The 17,492-nt window shown below is 46.1% G+C and overlaps 1 protein-coding gene across 2 annotated transcripts in view; it reads left to right on the forward strand.

The window, feature by feature from the left end:
- Tbxas1 (thromboxane A synthase 1) overlaps positions 1-17,492 on the forward strand; it is a 172,534-nt gene that overhangs the window by 88,096 nt on the left and 66,946 nt on the right. For both annotated transcript variants that reach the window (XM_052720899.1, XM_052720901.1), the window contains one exon: positions 6,585-6,701. In XM_052720899.1, the coding sequence (XP_052576859.1) occupies positions 6,585-6,701 (117 nt within the window). The remainder of the gene's footprint in view (positions 1-6,584; positions 6,702-17,492) is intronic.

Consider the following 17,492-nt stretch of genomic DNA (forward strand, 5'->3'; position numbering starts at 1 on the left):
CCTCTCTTGTGTAATATGAATCCAATAAATATTCACTGGGCACACGCCAAGTCCCACAGCCTGTATTTTCAAGGTTTTTCTTTTGCAGGTAGACATCCTAGAATATGACAGCTGATTCACACCTGTGTTTTTGTTCTGTTTTATGTAAAATGCCCCCACCACACACAGCTCATGCATTTGGATATTTGGTCTTCCAATAGTAGTGCTCTTTGGGGAGGTACTAGAACCTTTAGGAGGCGTGGTCTAGCTGGAGAAAGTGGTGCACTGAAGTATAGGCCTTGAGATTTATATCCCAGGTCCATTTCCTGTCCCTTCTCTGCTTCCTGGACCACTAAAATGTGGACAAGCACCTGCCACACTCCCATGGCCACAGAGCCACCTTCCGCCTTGCTCTGTAGACGAATTTCTAAACAGTCTTATTAAATAAGAAACACAGAGCCAAATACAGGGGTAATAGCCGAAGAGATCAGAGAAATAGTGAAGAGCCACGACTAGCCTTAGCTTACCACCTCACCATTGCTTCCCCGGAGACAGCTTCTTCCTGTCTAACCTGCGCTTTTATTGCCTTCCTGCTCTGCCTTCTTATCGGCTCTAAGCCCAGCCACATCACTTTGTCACTGCCTGTCTATACAGACCTCCAGGTCTCTATGGTTGGTACTGGGATTAAAGGCATGTGTCACCATGCTTGGCTGTGTCCTTGACCACACAGAGACTCTGCCTGCCTTGTGATCGGGATTAAGGGCGTGCGCTACCACCACCTGACTTCTTTTTATGGCTCGCTATGACCTCTGATCTCCAGGCAAACTTTATTTATTAACATACAACTAAAAATCACATTTCAGCACAAATAAAATATCACCACATTGTTTCCATTCTGTCAACCTAAGCAAACTCTTCTTCTATAAGTCTCTTCTTGTTGGGTATATGGTCACAGCCGTGAGATAAAAAGCTGATACTGAAAACTGGTGCTGAGAAGTGAGTCGTGGCTATGACTACATGTGTTCATAGGTCTTTAGAGCAGGGCTATAGAAAGGATTTTGAAGAGTTTGGAACTATGGACTAGGAAAGCCTTAGAATATTGTAAGCATTATATAATGGGTCATTCTGTTAAAAGTTAGGAAGATCAACACGCCATCAGAAATGTAGACAGTTACAGTCAGGTTCATGGGCATGGCCATCTAGGGAAGGTTTTTCCAGGTCCAGTCATGAGGATAAACAGAGCCTAGCGTGCCTGTAGACCAGCGGGCTAGGCTATATCTCCATCCAGGAGAAGAACTGGATTCCTTGTCAACATTGTGCCGGTTTTGCAGGCATGTAGAAACCAAGAGTTATAGGGTCATAGAATCTTGCACCAAGGTTCCAGAAAATTCAGAGGCCAGAGAATGTGTAGCAGGGTTAGATTTCCCCACATGAAGCTCCTGAGAAGACTGTGAATGAAGCTGTGAAGTTGGAGCCTTTGTTGGAGATGTCATAAATACGGAATGCTCGATGAGAAAAACATCGAGCACTGGGAGGAACCAGACCTAAGGAGAGACCACGTGTATTACAGACAACAGAGCTGAGAGGCAGCATTACTCAAGCCCTTTGGAGCAATGATGATGCAATCAAAGTCCCTGATATCAGACACAGAGCTGTGCTGTGTAGTGTTTGTCTTGCTAGGCTTGGGTTTGGTTTGGGACTGATTTTTTTGTTGGGCTCCCATTCCCCCATTTTGGGAATGCTCACTCTGTGTGTTGGGAGGTGCAGCTCATGGCTTGTTTGTTTGTTTTACAAGGGCTCACAACCTTGAGTCTCAGAAGAAACTTTAGACTCTTAAACAGTTAGAACTGTGAGGCTGGGGGAACCTTTGAAGATAGACTGAGTACATATTGCATTAGGAGACGTCCATAAGCCTACAGCAGCCAAAGGCTGAAGGTTTGGGTGTACAATCTTGTCCTCGGGCTCATGTAACTGAACACTTAGTCTTAGCCAGCTGTGCTAACTTGGGAGGTGGGGGAGCCTTTAGGACAAAGGGCCTCCTTGGAATAAGTGGGTCCCTGGGAGACATGGCCTATTTTCTGTCCCTCTGCTTCCTGATCTACTGAGATGTGGACAAGCAGCTGCCACACACTCCCCCATTATCACAGAGCCACGCGCCGCAGGCCTCCTCCACCATGAAGAACTATATCCCCTCAAACCATAAGCCCGACAAAACCCTCCTCTCAAGTTGCTTCTTGTCACAGCCACAAGAAAAGTAGCTAATACACTTGCCGTTAATACCTTCTTGCCGTCTGTTGAAATGACTGCTTTGCTGCTCTTTTTGTTCTAATACATGCTTAGACACGAAATACTTCCGGGAGTGTTACCCTTGACTTTGACTATCAAAAACAAACAAATGAAAAACCCAAAAAGCAAAGCCACGGAGGACTCCAGTAGAACCAGTCTGAAGATATAGCAGGCTAAGGGGGCGGTTGGGAGTCTAATAACAAACTACATGGAGAGTGAGGTATTTTCCCTATAAGATGGAAGATAGCAGGAACCCAGCCCTTAGGTCTTCTGTGTCTGTATACAGGGACACAGGGGCACGCGTGTATGGCCAGAGGTCAAACACGGGTGTCATTTCTCAGGTGCCATCCACCTTGGGTTCTTGTTTTGTTTTGAGACATGATCCCTTATTGCCCTAGAGCTTGCTTGCTGAGTAGGCTGGGCTGGATGGCCAGCACGCCCCCGAGATCTGCCCATCTCCTCATCCCAGTGCTAAGATTATACGTGCACCCGCCACATCCAACCTTTTTATACGTGGGTTCCGAGGGTGGAATTCAGGGCCTCAATGAGCATTCTGCTGGCTCCCCAGCCTCCCATTTCTTAAGTCTCAAGGACGGATCAAATCCAGTCAATCTTGACCCTGACTCAACAATTGAGTCTGTTGTAGCAGAACCGTATAAACCTATGTCTCACTTTTTTTTTCTTTTTCCAAGTGAAAAGTCTTAGCAGTGTGGCACAGGCTGGGACTTTGCCACTCTATAAATATCCATAATGTATGATTTCCTCCTTTGACTCTGGAACCTAAATAAACAGATTATGTTCCAAAAATTCCATAAAACCATAATTTAGTGGCCACAGCACTCCTAAAGAATCTCATTCTAAATATAGAGAGGTATTCCTCTGCAGAAAAATATCCCAGCAACTGGGTTCTAATATATAATTAAATCCTCTAGATACTTTGCAGTTATGTTTTATGGCTTATTTTGAGTGTTCATATTTTATCAGAAAATTATAATTTTCCTCTAAATAGGAGTTTTTACAAGGCGTTTGAATTATGATGGCTGGCTTCGTGCTTCAGCTATAATTAAAACAGTGAAAGGAAACACTGGAGCCCCAAGGCACACATGGTCCTGCAGAGTGCTTGGTCCCAGAATCCTGCTGCATCCTCAGAGCTGGGGCCACACTGACGAACAGGGAGGGCACCATTTGTAACCACAGCTGGCATGGCTGCCTTTAGGATAGAAGAGTGGCCTGGGGGAGGAGGGAACGGAGAAGGCCCTAGGGAGGGACTCCTGTGTATGTTTCTTGGCTCAGTTACGAAATGGCTTATTCTCAGGACCAGGATCTTGACCATGTAACCCTATAACATGCCCCCACACCCCGTCTTCCCCTTGAGAAACTCACTTTCTCATAAGCTATAATGAATGATATTCACTCTCCTCTGCTTCTCCACTCGACCGTCAGCCTCATGAGGGCAGTTAACTTTTTGTCAATTTGGCACAAGCTAGAATCATCTAGGAGGAGGGAACCTCGTGTGAGAAAGTGCCTCCATCAGATTGGTCTGTAGGCAAGGCCGTGGGGCATTTTTTTAAAAAAAAACTGTTATGAAAGACTGATGTGGGAGGGCCCAGCTCACTGTGCGCGGTCACCCTGGGTTATATAAGAAAACAAGCAAATCGGTTAGCAATGTTCCTCCACGGTCTCTGCCTCAGTTCCTGCCTCCAAGTTCCTGCCCTGACTTCCCTCCATGATAGTAAGGTAAAATAAACCCTTTCCTCCCCAAGTTGCTTTTGGCCACGGTCTTTGTCATATCAATAGAAAGCGAACCAATACAAGGGCCAACGCCGAGTGCTTCCTGCTCAGGACTGTCTGTAACAAGTTCTTGAACATTCTGTATGAGTTTTCTGGGAAGACCACAGCTGAGTGTCTTATACTGAGGGACCCACACCCAGGAATGCATTCTGTCACAGTTCTGGACAGGCTGGAAGTAGGAGTGAGGTCAGGGTTGATATCATCTGTGATCTGTCTCTTGGCTTAAATGACTGTCTTCTACATCCCCCGTGGTCCTCTGTTTGCATGTCTGTGTCCTAATCTTCTTTTTTTTTAACCATAGCTGAGGACCGAACCCAGGGCCTTGTGCTTGCTAGGCAAGCACTCTACCACTAAGCTAAATCCCCAACCCCCTGTGTCCTAATCTTATAAGAATATACAGACACCAAACACACTGGACTAGGGCTCACCATAAAGGCTTTATTTATTTTAGATACCTTTTAAAATCCCTATGCCCAAATAGGGAGTTCTAGGGATCCAGATTTCCATATTTAACCTTTCAGGAGGTACAATTCAAGCCAGAATGCCCATACTGGGCATTTAGCAAATCTATGTTGATTAAGAGTGAAACAAAGACACTCACAGGCCTACCTCCAGACACAAGGCTCACACATCCGCTGTGCCTGTTGAGTCCCTCCAACTCCCATCCACTCCATGCCATAGGCACACTCACAGACCTACCTCCAGACACAAGGCTCACACATCTGCTGTGCCTGTTGAGTCCCTCCAACTCCCATCCACTCCATGCCATAGGCACACTCACAGACCTACCTCCAGACACATGACTGGCATATATGTAAATGCAGATCTCATCCTTTGCTTGACAAACGTGTATCTCACCCTTCATCAAAGGGGTTTCCTTTTGCAGTCAACAGAGACCATTTCAGAAAGCCACAACTGGCCAAAACTCAAAGAACAACTAGCCATGGGGTACCCAGCCCCAGCTGATAGACCTATGACACACACCCCTACACCTAAGGCTCTGGGGACACCAGAGGAGTGGGACAGAAAGACTGTAAGAGCCAGAGGACCTTCTTCGAGATAGTGTCTTCTACACGACGGGGAAGCCGCATCCAGAAACTCTCAATAATGCTGTTGCCTAAACAAGGCTTGAATAATGGCAAGACTGTGGGAGGAGTAACTGAAGGGGAAATCATAATCAGAATATATAGTACAAAAAATATTTTTTTCAATAGAAGAAAAATGACAAGGCCTAAAAAAAATGACACCACCAGTTGACATACCAACATATATAGGGAAATCTCACAAGATTCCATCCCTAGATGAAGAGCTACAGGCAACTGACAGATGCTGAGGGAGGGAGACTTGGCCTTCTCCAAGGATGAGACCTCCCCATAGGTTATCCGATCCCAAAGGTCAGCTCTGAACACATCTGAGCAATACTAAATGAACTTAGAAACTTATATGTGTGTGTATCTATAATTACAAAATAAGATCATGAATTTGAGAAGGAGTCATTAGGGATGCGTATGGGAGGAGAAGTGGGGGGATGATATAAATACAGTACTCACATATGGAATTTTCAAAGTTAAAGTTAAAAAAGAAAAGGAAAGCCCAGTGAATGCTGGAACATAGAACCATCATAGCAAATGAGCTCTTAGAAGCCTCTCTCCTGGGTGCCTCTGAAGGACACTTGTTCAGCAATCCTTTCTCTCACCTCCAACATCCTAAGGACATGGGTACACAATTCTGTCATCTCTGAGCCAAACCCAATCAATTCAGACACCCCAAATCTCTTGCCCCAAAATCCAGATGTGACCTTCAACCCTAGGAAACGCACTTTGGTCATTGTCAGAGGGCCTCACAAGGGGCCTCAGGGCACACCGAGGCCACTGTGTTATTTTGATAATGTTCTCACTGTGACAAGGCCAGCAGATCTGTCCATCTGTCCCCTGTTGTCCTCAGCTGTGGGTCCTAGATCCTTGTCCACAAACAGTATAAAGCTTCTCTGTGACCTTGCAAGAGAAATCTAGGTTTGGGTTATTGGTGGAGTTTAACAGGGGTATTCACTATGTCCTTCAATTACCACTGTCCTGTTTTCATTCCGCAGCTGGGATGAGACACTCTGACCAAAAGTAGCTTTGGGGAGGAAGGGTCTGTGTGGGTTGTGCTTCCAGACAGATCACAGTCCATCACTGAAGGAAGTCATGGCAGGAACTCCAGCAGGGTCTTGAAGCAGAAACCATGGAAGAACGCTGCTTGCTGGCTCGCTCTTGGGCTTGTGCTTAGCTGGCTTTTTCTACAGCCCAGGACCACCCGCCCAGGGAGTAGTGCTGCCCACAGTGGGCAGGACCCTCCTCCATCAATTAACAATCAAGATAACCCCCACAGACATGCCCACAAGCCAATGTGATCTGTTCAATCCCTTGATTGAGATTCAGAGATTCTCTTCTCAGATGACTTGATTGACAGTTGAAGCTAACTAGGATAGCCACTGAAGTGGCTTTGGCTCCCTGGATGCTAACCCTCTGCTTGTCACTTTCCTTTAGGCCTCAGGTCTGGAACCCAAGCCGGTAGCAGACAGCATCCTGTTGTTACGTGACAAAAGATGGGAAGAAGTCAGAGGTGCCCTGATGTCTGCTTTCAGTCCTGAAAAGTTGAATGAGGTAAAAGACAGGAAGCAGATTCTTGCTCTTACAGAACAGGTTTCTCTCCAAAGTGAGGCAGAGATGGACCAGGTGCAAGGCCTGCCCAGGTGGGACATCAAAGTGTCTCACCCACTGGGGCCCTCGGCCCATCCATTAGAGAAAGCAAAGTGTCTTGCATTTCTCTGGTGTCCCACATGCCCAGGTACCATAAATCAATGGTTCACACTGCAAGCCTAGCTCTGTCCCAGGACACTGCTTGAGGCACTTTGAGAAAAACAGAACAGTGTTTGTCATACTTTCATGTGTAATTGATTGGGGAGCCTGTTCAAATGCAAACTCCCACCCAGGAGGTCCTGGCCTGGTCTGAGATTGTGAACTTCAAATTACCTGTTGGGTGAGGCTGTTTTCTGAATGGAGAAGCACTTTGCAGGGCTGAGACGCGTCTTAGATACAGAAGTGCTGGCCTTGTGTGATGGGGAAGAAGAGGTGCTCTCCTTGCAGAACTCTAGGAGGGCAGCCAGGCCAAGGTAACATCAGGCTCCATGAGATGTTACAAATGACTCTGGGCATTCTCCTTTCTCAACCCAATGGCCCTCCCTTTCCTATCAAAGCTGGTGTTGGCATTTCCTCACTGCCAGTGTCTCCAGCATCCATTCCCAGCTGCTTGTGGAAGAAGGCCCAGGAGATAACAGACAGAACAGGCTGCCCAAGAAGTGTGTCCTGACTACCTCCTTCCCCAGCAGATGTGACCCTGATGGCTTCCAGATGCTTCCTTGACCTTTCACCTCTAGCTCATTGGTTCTCACTATGGGACTAGGGGCAGATTACAACTTGTTGGCTATAATCGCAGCATTGGTGAGGCAGAGACAGGAGGATTACAAGTTTGAAGTCAGCCTAAGCTACATAATGAGACCTTCTCTCAAAAATCCAAACCAAACAAACTAAAAGCTAGTTCTTCTTGGCTACTCCAAGTCACATGGAATTAAAGTGTCTGAGGTGCCTGAGAACCTGTGGGTCCCTCCAGGATTCTGCTAAAGCCTGAATTGGACAGCCCCAGGGTGGGGGTGCTCTGCCCGGTCCCCCCACCTCACTGTACCACACACCTCTCTGCTGCTTTCCCAGGCCCGGTCTTCTGTGTCTTATCTCTCCCTGACTCCAAGGGGCCATTCAGTCTATGTATTTACTGGGTTGGTTGTGTGCCTCATCCTGCTTCGTGGATGCTCCAGGGGACAAAGTTTTTTCTTTTTCTTGTTACGTTATCTTTGTAACTTTTCGCTGCACACACAAGGTATATAATAGGCACTCAGTAATGGTGGCTCAGTGGACGGGTGAATGCTGTGTGACAAGAAAAAAATAAAAGGGAAGTCACATTATCAAGAAAAAAAATCAAGGGACTGGAGAGAGGGCTCCAGGGTTCAGAGTCCACATTGCGCTCACGGAGGACCCAAGTTCGGTTCCCAGCACCTACACGGTGGCTCACAACCCCCTGTAACGCCAGCTCCAGGGGATCTGATGCCCTCTTCTGGCCTCTCTGGGCAGCCACACTTGCATGTATGTACCCACACAGAGACACAGACGCATAATTGAAAAAGAAAAGGCTAAGTAAGAGGATGTTGCAAATTGTTGGCCTTCTCCTTACAAACTCATAGGCCATCCACATGGAAGTAGAAACAGCAGGTCATAAAGAGACAGAGGAAAACCAGACAGTGCAGGGATGCTGAGCCCAGGCCCGCAGCTACATGGAGAGAGCCGTTTCCAGTCCTTCCTGAAGCAAAGGCTTTTGGACTTCTGTCACCAAACTTCAGGGTTTATCAGCCCCAGGGTTTATTCTAAATAAACAAATACAAAGTCTGCTTTTCTTTGGAATTGTGAGACTTTTCCTGTGGGTGCTCACAGAAGTTTCCTTGTGAGATCTGAGTTTGCCTGACACAGAAGAGCTGCACAAGGGGATGATTTGACCACGGGCAAGGTCGACAGGTGGTTGGAAGGGTCTGCACTTGGCTGTACTGGGGGGAGGTCTTTTTGCTCCTCCCCTTGGCATTCATATAAAAGCCCTTTGGCAGAGACAGTCAGGGCCTGATGGATAAGGATCCAGGCCCTCCCGAGGCTATTCTGTGTTTCTGTCTGTCTGTCTCTCTCTCTCTCTAGCTATCTTTCTATCTAATATTTCCTGCTGCTCCTGCTCAAGAGTACCCTGGGGAAAGGTGGGGGTGTGATGACCCCCCCACATTTTCCTTTGGCACTTTGAGAGCTGTGGTCCTCCCCACCTGCACCCGAATGCCACCCGCCTCCTTCCCTAGAACCCTGTTGATTTCTGGAGGCCTTCTTAACCTGAAAGCACCCCTCGGCTTCATCTGTCTTAGGTTAGGCTGCCTCAGTCAACAGTGCTCGGAATCACTTTATGATCAGCATTGTGTGTGTGCATGCATATGCACACATGTGTGCATGCAGGTTTCTATGGCTTTTGCTTGCTTGTTTGAAAAAGCTGGGAGTCAAGTGAGGTCACATTTTCATTTAAAAATAAATTGCTTTTGGCTTTAGTCTTAGTGGGGATAATATGCAGAGGTAAAGCCAGAGCAAATGTGATTGATGCAGCTCGCTTCAGGAAGAAGGACCAGCAGGATCATAGGATGGTGATAGACTAGTGGTTAGGATTTATAGAATGGATTGCTGAGTATTGCTCAGTATTATTGTTGTTGTTAGAGAAATCTTGCCTGGTTAACCGCCCATCCTCCAAAAATGTTCGTGCTTTGAAAAGGGCAGCTGGGAGATTTATTTAGGTCTTGACAATCTTTCACTAGATTCCTTACCAAAGGCTGTGAGTAATCCTGGAATCGTGTGCAATTTTATTGTGAACCAGGAAGTAAATGGATTTAATTTCAGGAAATAAAATTGAAACTAAATCCATACTTCTCCAACGGAAACACATAAATAATGGGATGCCCTCAGGGCAGGTTAGTGCTTTTTTGGTTTTTTTTTTTTCTTTTTAAATGTCATAACTAATCAGAAAGAGGGAAGGTATAGTGGAACCCGCACATCTGTGTTTCCCTCTACACTCTTCCAACTTGAAGGACTAACTTTCACAGACTCTCGTAAGATTGCGTGAGTCAGCAGGAGAGTGGCAGGTGACCTTCGGGTACCCAAGAGGAGAGAATGCTTTGAGGAGGAAGCAGGCAGCTGCATTGACATGGTGTTGAGTTGGGCTCCCTTCTATTCCTGGGATCCTGAATGCCTCCTAAAGGCCTGTGTTGTAAAGGCTATGTAGTAAAGGAGGTACATCCCTGAAAGGGGACTGTGGCATCCCAAACATCTGATTCCTTCTCTTCCTGGCTGTGCAGTCAGAGGTTTGGCTCTGACACAAACCCTAGCTGGCTGACCACGAACTGAACCATCCAAACCTGTGAGCCAAGAGAAACACATTCTCTGTACAAATTGCTTGTCTCAGGTGTGTTTTCGTAGTGGCAGAAAGCCGATCAATACCAAGGAAAGGGATCTGAAATCATTGAGGATGAAAAGGCCTCCGTGGTTGAATAACTCGATGAAATATTACCAACTATTAGATTCACCATGCACTCTAACACATTAAGAAGACATTTGATTATTAGTCTAGCTTTGTTTATTCTGGACTCATAGTTTAAAAAGGTAAAAGCCTGGGGAGTTAATGCCATAGTTTGTTATTGAGCAAAATGGTGCTGTTGGATAGTAGGTCTTTGCAATATCCACTATGAGCCTCACTTTTTAGTGCTTCAAGGACAACAAGCCCACATGGCATCATATTAGTCAACTTTGCATTGCTACAATAAAATACCCATGGCAGGTAACCTATCAAGATAAAAGGTCTAGTTAGCTTGTAATTTAGCAAAGTCAAAGTCTAAAATCAATTATCTCCACTGGCTTGGCCTCCAGGGAGAATGGCAGATGGTGGCATGTCATGACAAGTGCATGTTGGAACAAATGTTCACATCTAGAATCAGAGCAGAGACAAAGACAGACCAGGGTCCCACAGTCTCCTCCAAAGGCATGCTCCCTGTAACTTAGCAATTAAAGGTCCACAGCACTTCCTAATACCTCGGTCCTGAAGACCAAACCTCTACACATGATCTCTCAGTAACAGTGTTAAACCCCTATCTGTTCTGTCTTGAGAATCTTCTATCAGTGGTGAACATTTGCTCCCTCACCCAGATAACCAAGGATCCAGCAGATATAAGAGATCAGGCAACTTTATAAGTGAGACCCGGAGGATGTGGGTGTCTCCCCAAAGTGAATAAGCCACTCACACATGGATACCAGTTTCCACAATGTGAAACAAACAAGGAAGGCTGGCATCTTGCACAGCACCAAGGGCTGCAGCTCTCTGCCTAATTTTTCACTTTCATCCAGATGTTTCCTGTCGGGAAGGCATAGTCAATAATGTATGAGTCTTGTAGACAGAGGCATATGTGCTTATTACTCCCCATAGGCCCTTCCTGCCTGGGAGAAGACGTACGACTCAAGAATGGCTACAATTTTAAAAAATTCAAGTGGATACAGCCAGCTTATGAGTGAACGTGTGGCGCGGACCATTTCAGTGTGAAAGTCTTTGCACAATTACAGCCATCATCGTGGCTTTGGGCTCCGTTTGGCCCTTAAATTCCCTGCATAAACTCTTCAGGCAGTCGGTGCAGGGACTTCTACAGCAGAAGAGTTTTCCAATAACTCTGGAGCAAGCAGCTTTCTCTTGGCAGCGTCCCTGCCGGCGGGTTACTTTTAATATTTGCTTTTATTTCTTAATCCTTCCGAACAATAAAAATAAAAGTCATTATAAACCAGAGTAGCTGTGGTAATAAATACTTCAGAGTCCAAAAATACATTGCCCCTGTCTGACCAGCTGCCCATTTTCCAGGATGTCTGGGTATTTATCTGGCAGCGTGAGACCATTATCCTGAGACACAGTTGTATCCCTACTGACACCTAATCTTCTAATTAAAATCAGAATAATGACGGACTGTTTAAACTCTACTTAAAAAATGTTCGTTTTCCATTTCCATTTAAAAGAAAACACACTCCTCATCACGGGTACCCCATCCTGGGTTATAATTTGTCTTTCTTTTGCTGGAATCATAATGTCACTCCCAACTAGCCGCCGGTTAAATGGAAAGGAGCATCTCAATGTGCTTTACAGCTTGGCTGTTGCTTGGCAACCCGACAGCCACCTCCTCACCAGAGTAAGTTCTAATTGGCCACAACTCTTGACAGGAGTCTCTGACTTATTGGAAATGACACTTGATTATTCATCTAGGTGGCTGGCGCTGATGCATATCAGCAGGGAATTTTGCATAAAAATGAGTCACGGATGTTTTTAATATCTGGGTGGCTTTTAGCAACGGTGTAGTAGATGGAGGAAGTGATAAGTTTCATTAGCTAGAATTAAGTTTTCATTTGTTAGTCAACAGTTAGAACACTTGAAGGTATTCATTTTTAACGCCCTCTTTGGTAGTTCGCCCTTACGTATTCAGTTCTTGAACATGGAGGGCCTCAGGCCTGTTGTGTTAGTCCATGGTGCGTTACTATAGCAAATACCAGGGGGGAACAAAGATATTTTAACTAAGAGTTCTGGGGATTCCAGTCCCCAGAAGTATGATGGACATACTTCTTCCGAGTCTCTGCTCGGGAATGGGGCCAGCAGTGCATCACGGAGGGAACACAGGCAGGTACAGCCTCTCCACTGGAGGCCAGTGGGTGAAAGAGAAGACAGGGCAGAGGCCACAAGAGGCCCTTCAAAGTCACACTCCCAATAATCCTGAGAGCTCCTACAAGCCCCACCTCTCCAAGTTCTACCACTTCCCAGCAGCACCCTGGACCAAACCATTAACGAAGGGACCTTCGGGGACTAGTCCTGATTCGAACTGTGGCACCGAACAGGAAAAAAGGTTAACTTCTCACATTTGTCGATTTAGATCTTCAAGGAATTTATAGTGTGGAAGTGCAGCAAGAGATGTGAATCACTGCATAATGACCAAGTAGTGGAGGGTGGTGACAGAGCCCATGTCTTGTTTTGGGGACCACAAACTTCAGGGGAGGGGTTCAGGGTTCACTGAAGGAGATGTTAGGGAGAAGGTTGTGAGGTAGGTAGGTACACAGGCGTCTGGACAGAGCAGTACAGGACTTGCTCAGAGAATGGGGGGATTCACTCAGGCTGGAACCCAGCATGGAAGAAAGAGACCAAGGGAAAAAAGAATTGCAAAAGTGGGTTGAGGCATGCAGAGGCCACTGCCCTGTGCCAGGGAGAGTCAAGAGCTGTTAAACACTTGGAAGTGGAGGAGTGACTTGCTCAGAACTCACTGGTGGGAGAAGGCACTCCATTCTGCTTTTTAGCCTTCAAGATGCCAGATGTCCCCAGACATATGAGGCAATCCTTCCGGAGCAGATGAGGAGAACTGTAAATGGTACATCTGGAATCTCTTCTACAGTACGCAGCCAAGGGGTGTGGGCAGGTTCCCAGGGTCCAGGTGTGGGCAGGTTCCCAGGGTCCAGGTGTGGGCAGGTTCCCGGGGTCCAGGTATGGATAGGTTCCTGAGGTCCAAGTGTGGGCACGTTCCCAGGGACTGGATGTGGGATCAGGTATGAACGTGTAGGGCTCATATCACTTTAGCAATGTCATAAAACTCAAGACCCCTTTTTTCCTACTCTCTGAACGGGAAATATTTCATCCCAACACTCAATGAGATGCCATTCCCCAAACTCCCAGACTTCCAAAGGCTTTTAAATGTTAAAGTCTCCCTCCCTCCCTCCCTCCCTCCCTCCCTCCCTCCCTCCCTCCCTTCCTTCCTTCCTTCCTTCCTTCCTTCCTTCCTTGAGTTCATAGTATCAGATCTGCAGAGAGTGAAATTATAACCTAAGAGTAGATATATTGAGGGGCAAAGGGAATATGAGACCTGACCTGATTTTGGTGAGAAAGCAACAGGAGTCAGATGACAGTTTGACATTCTTATTCTCATGTCAATGTGTCAAAGAGATGTCAATGAATTTCTTTACAAAGATGGGATATGTCACTTCAAGTAGATGGGGTTAATGATATGACCCTCTACAGACCGAAATTTAAAAGATGGCTGCTTTTTTCCCATGGTCTCCAGCAATTTCTTAACCAATATTTCACAGTGTATTAGTTATGTGTTTTGCGTTGCTGTGATAAAACACCAGAGAATAGAAACTTAAGAAGGGAAGGATTGATCCTGGATCACAGTTTAAGGGACACAGTTCATCACGGCAAGGAAGGCACAAAGGCAGGAGCAAGAGACAGCTGGTTACATTGTGTCTCCAGTTAGTAAACAGAGAATAGACAGGAAGTGAGGCCAGCCTCCAGACCCACCCCAATGACCTACCTCCTCCAACAAGATCCTACTTCCTAAAGGGTCCACAGCTTCGCCAAACAGCACCTCCATCTGGGGACCGGATGAAAGCCTGCCAGCAGTGATGGCCCACACCTTTAATTCCAGCACTTGGGAGGCAGAAGCAGGTGGATCTCTATGAGCTTGAGGCCAGCCTGGTCGACAGAGCGAGATCCAGGACAGTAAAACCTGTCTTGAAAAAAAAAAAAAAGATCAAGGATCAGAAACAGCACTTACCTAATGAGAACAAATGTGTGGGCCCAATGGGGAGCTACCTGTGAGGAAGAAGTGAAGTTCAGAGAGGATCCCAGTGTTTAAACCAACCTGGAGATGGATCCTCCATTGGACAGGCGCCATGTTTGGACCCCTCCTGACTGTGCTAGGTGCTTTACATATTTTGTTTCTAACCGTAGTTAGAACACTTCAAAGGAGGCACTATTATCCCCATTCTGGGGGTGAAGGTATAAGCTCACCCAGGTTAGGCCTCTGGCAAGAAACTACAAAGTTCCACGGGGTGGAGTCATTGTCATCGGTGATGACTATGAGGGCTTTCGCTGCTTGGAGCCAGTATGAATTACCCAAGTCAGATTCTTCCCCACAAGAAGAATGCCAAGGATGAGATTTTGGAAAGCATCAGCAGGGGTTGGAGAATGTTCCTCTGCACAGGGGAATGCCTCGCCCTTTCTTGGCCATCTCCCTACAAGGTGCCTTCTCTGTCTATTCCTAAGAATTAGAATTCACCCACTTACCTTCTGTCTTCTTCAAATTCTTTGAAAAACACTCGTCACTGAATTTATGTAATAAAGTCCAGGCTGAGCAAGAACCTCCTTCCTTCCTTGGGAATCTTCTTCCCAAACTAAGGATGTGGCTTTAGTCTTAGCAACTGTGCCTAGTCACCAAATAATCACCCAGTCCCATGTTCTGACTGTCTCCTCTAGGGACAACCCGGATTTGACTGCTGGCCTGTCGCCCTGGCCCTAGCCAGCTCAGACTGTAATAGGGAAGCTCTATAGAATGGGTGGTTTAAATACTAGGTGTTTTCTCTCAGTTATGGAGACTGCAATTGGAGAACAGCGTCCTGGAAATTGTGGCTTTTGGTGGCTTCTCTTTTGTGGTTTTCAGGGAGCCACCCATCTTGCTATGTGCTCACAAGATCCCCCTTTGGAGACAGTGTCTCACTGTGTAGCTCAGGCTGGCCTCAAACTCACTATGGGGCCCAGGCTCACCTAGAAGTCATAATTCTCCTACTTCAGCCTTCTGGATGCTGTAGTTACAGGTACACACCATCGTCTCTGCATCAAGGCCCTATTCTTAAGATTTCATTTAATGTTAATGGTTTCCTAAGAGGCCACATCTCCAATCCAACTACACTGGGAATTAGATCAACAACATATGGATTTCAGGAGGACACAAACATTCAGTCCACAACAACCCCCAGAAGAAATCCATTTTAAAAAACCAAATGGTATCAACATTTTATGTGATTAAAAGTACAACATATGTGCATCTTGAAAATATTGGCTAAAACAAAAATAAAAATCACTCATTGTCCTACAAAGATGAAATACAACAAAATGAAAGCCTGCCTTAAGCTCTGGGTGGAAGAGCATTGGGTTTCTTCTGGTCCGTACATATGCCGCATTCACTTGCTTGTCTGAAAACTCAGGGAAGGAGCTACAGGGCTCCTTCCACAAGCCCAACCCACACAGCCTTTGCTTGAATGTAACTCATGTAAGAGTAGACATTCTGTAACAGTGCTACATACACAAGAAAGAAAAACTGAACCGAAGGCTACTGGCCAACATCCCAATCATGCTCCACTGTCTTGTGGTATTTTCTCTGCATTATTTCTTAAAGCATTTTCATATTACATGCCCCATCTCATATCATAGTAATCCAGACAAAAACATCATTATCCATTCAGTTGTGACAGATAGTAGGCATGGCATAGTAGAAAATTGCAACCATATCAGCCAGCAACAAAGCATTTTAGTCAAGTGTACGTGGGAGAAGCCATGGTAAGCAGCTGGTCCTGGCTCCTCTGAATTATCCAGGTCTGCATTTGGACTCAGCGTCAGAGAACTCTCCTAATACACATGCCATGATTCTAGCTTCTGAGACGTTTGTATAAGTCAAATTGTACACAGTGTCTCACTTGGTGTCTAGGGAGACTTGCATTCCAACAAGTTTTTGTTGGTGGTGGTTTTGTTTTTTGATGCTCCTCTCAAATATATTTTTTTAAAAACCCTTCTATTTTCAGTGTTTTATTAAAATAAGATTCACTTGAAAAACTATGCTTACTAGGATAATTGAAGGGGCTGCAAATGGCTTAGCAGGTAAAGGTGCTTGTTGCCAGGCTGACCAGTTTCTCCTTTGGAAACCAAGGTAGAAGGAGAAAGCCAAGCTCCACGTTGTCCTCTGACTGCCACATGTCACTGTGGCATGGGCACACTCACACATACATCCTGAGTAAATAAGTAAGTTCCCTAAGATAATTTGAGGAGGACAGCCAGAGAAGCTAGCCAGAGAGATGTAGTTTAGATAGTATTGAGTTCTCCAAATATTAGGGAAGTCAGATTTCTTGGGAATGATGGCCTGGGAGTCATTTTAAGGGACCCAGCTACACACATTCTTGTACGATGGGTTTTTCAGTGGATGGTTTGTGAGAATTTAGAAAAGAATGCCTCAGACATGAAAAATTGATACAGAGTCATCAAAACCAAATCAGACTCACCATAAGCATTTCTTTCCTGAATGGACTTCAGGACAGATAGATAGCTGGGTCCATGACACTCCCGCTTCAGCCAATCCATGACAAGGTCTCCTGCCAACTACTGGGAAGGTGGTGCTACGCTGAGTATTTACTTGGGTTCACTCAGACTGGCCAGAAGATTTTGAAAATTCTGCAGATACCTGAAGTAACTGTCCAGGGAAGGGTCACAGGCCTGTGATTGAGCCAATCTGCATAATCATGAGGTAAATGAAAACTTAGAAGGCACATTACCAAAGTTTCAATGGAACCAAGGAGGAATGGCCACTGTTCCACTTCGAGTTATAGAAATGCCCTGGGGCTTCTCAGACCTGCTCCCTCCTACAAGGCTCCCACACCTCTACAGGTAACGAAGCCCTGATGTCAGAAGTGTGTCCCCATAGGGCATATGGGGCCAGCTGGCAGGGCGCCATGAAAGGGAGGGACCCAACACAGCCACATGTTGTTCCCAACATCTCCACAGCTGTTCCACCGTGCCCAGGGTTTTAGGGCAGTTTAGGGGGTCATTGTTCCCAGAACAGCTGAAGACAACTTTTCGTGGAAATAAAGGCAATAGAAATGCAAAGCCTAGGGCTGGAGTGATAGAGCAGTGGACCAGTTCCTCTTCCAGAGGACCTGGGTTTCATGCAGCTCATAACTGTCTGTAAGTCCAGTCTCAGGGGGTCTGACGCC

The sequence above is a fragment of the Peromyscus californicus genome, unplaced genomic scaffold (assembly GCF_007827085.1).
Source record: "Peromyscus californicus insignis strain IS unplaced genomic scaffold, ASM782708v3 Scaffold_6__1_contigs__length_162567912, whole genome shotgun sequence".
NCBI lineage: Eukaryota > Metazoa > Chordata > Mammalia > Rodentia > Cricetidae > Peromyscus > Peromyscus californicus.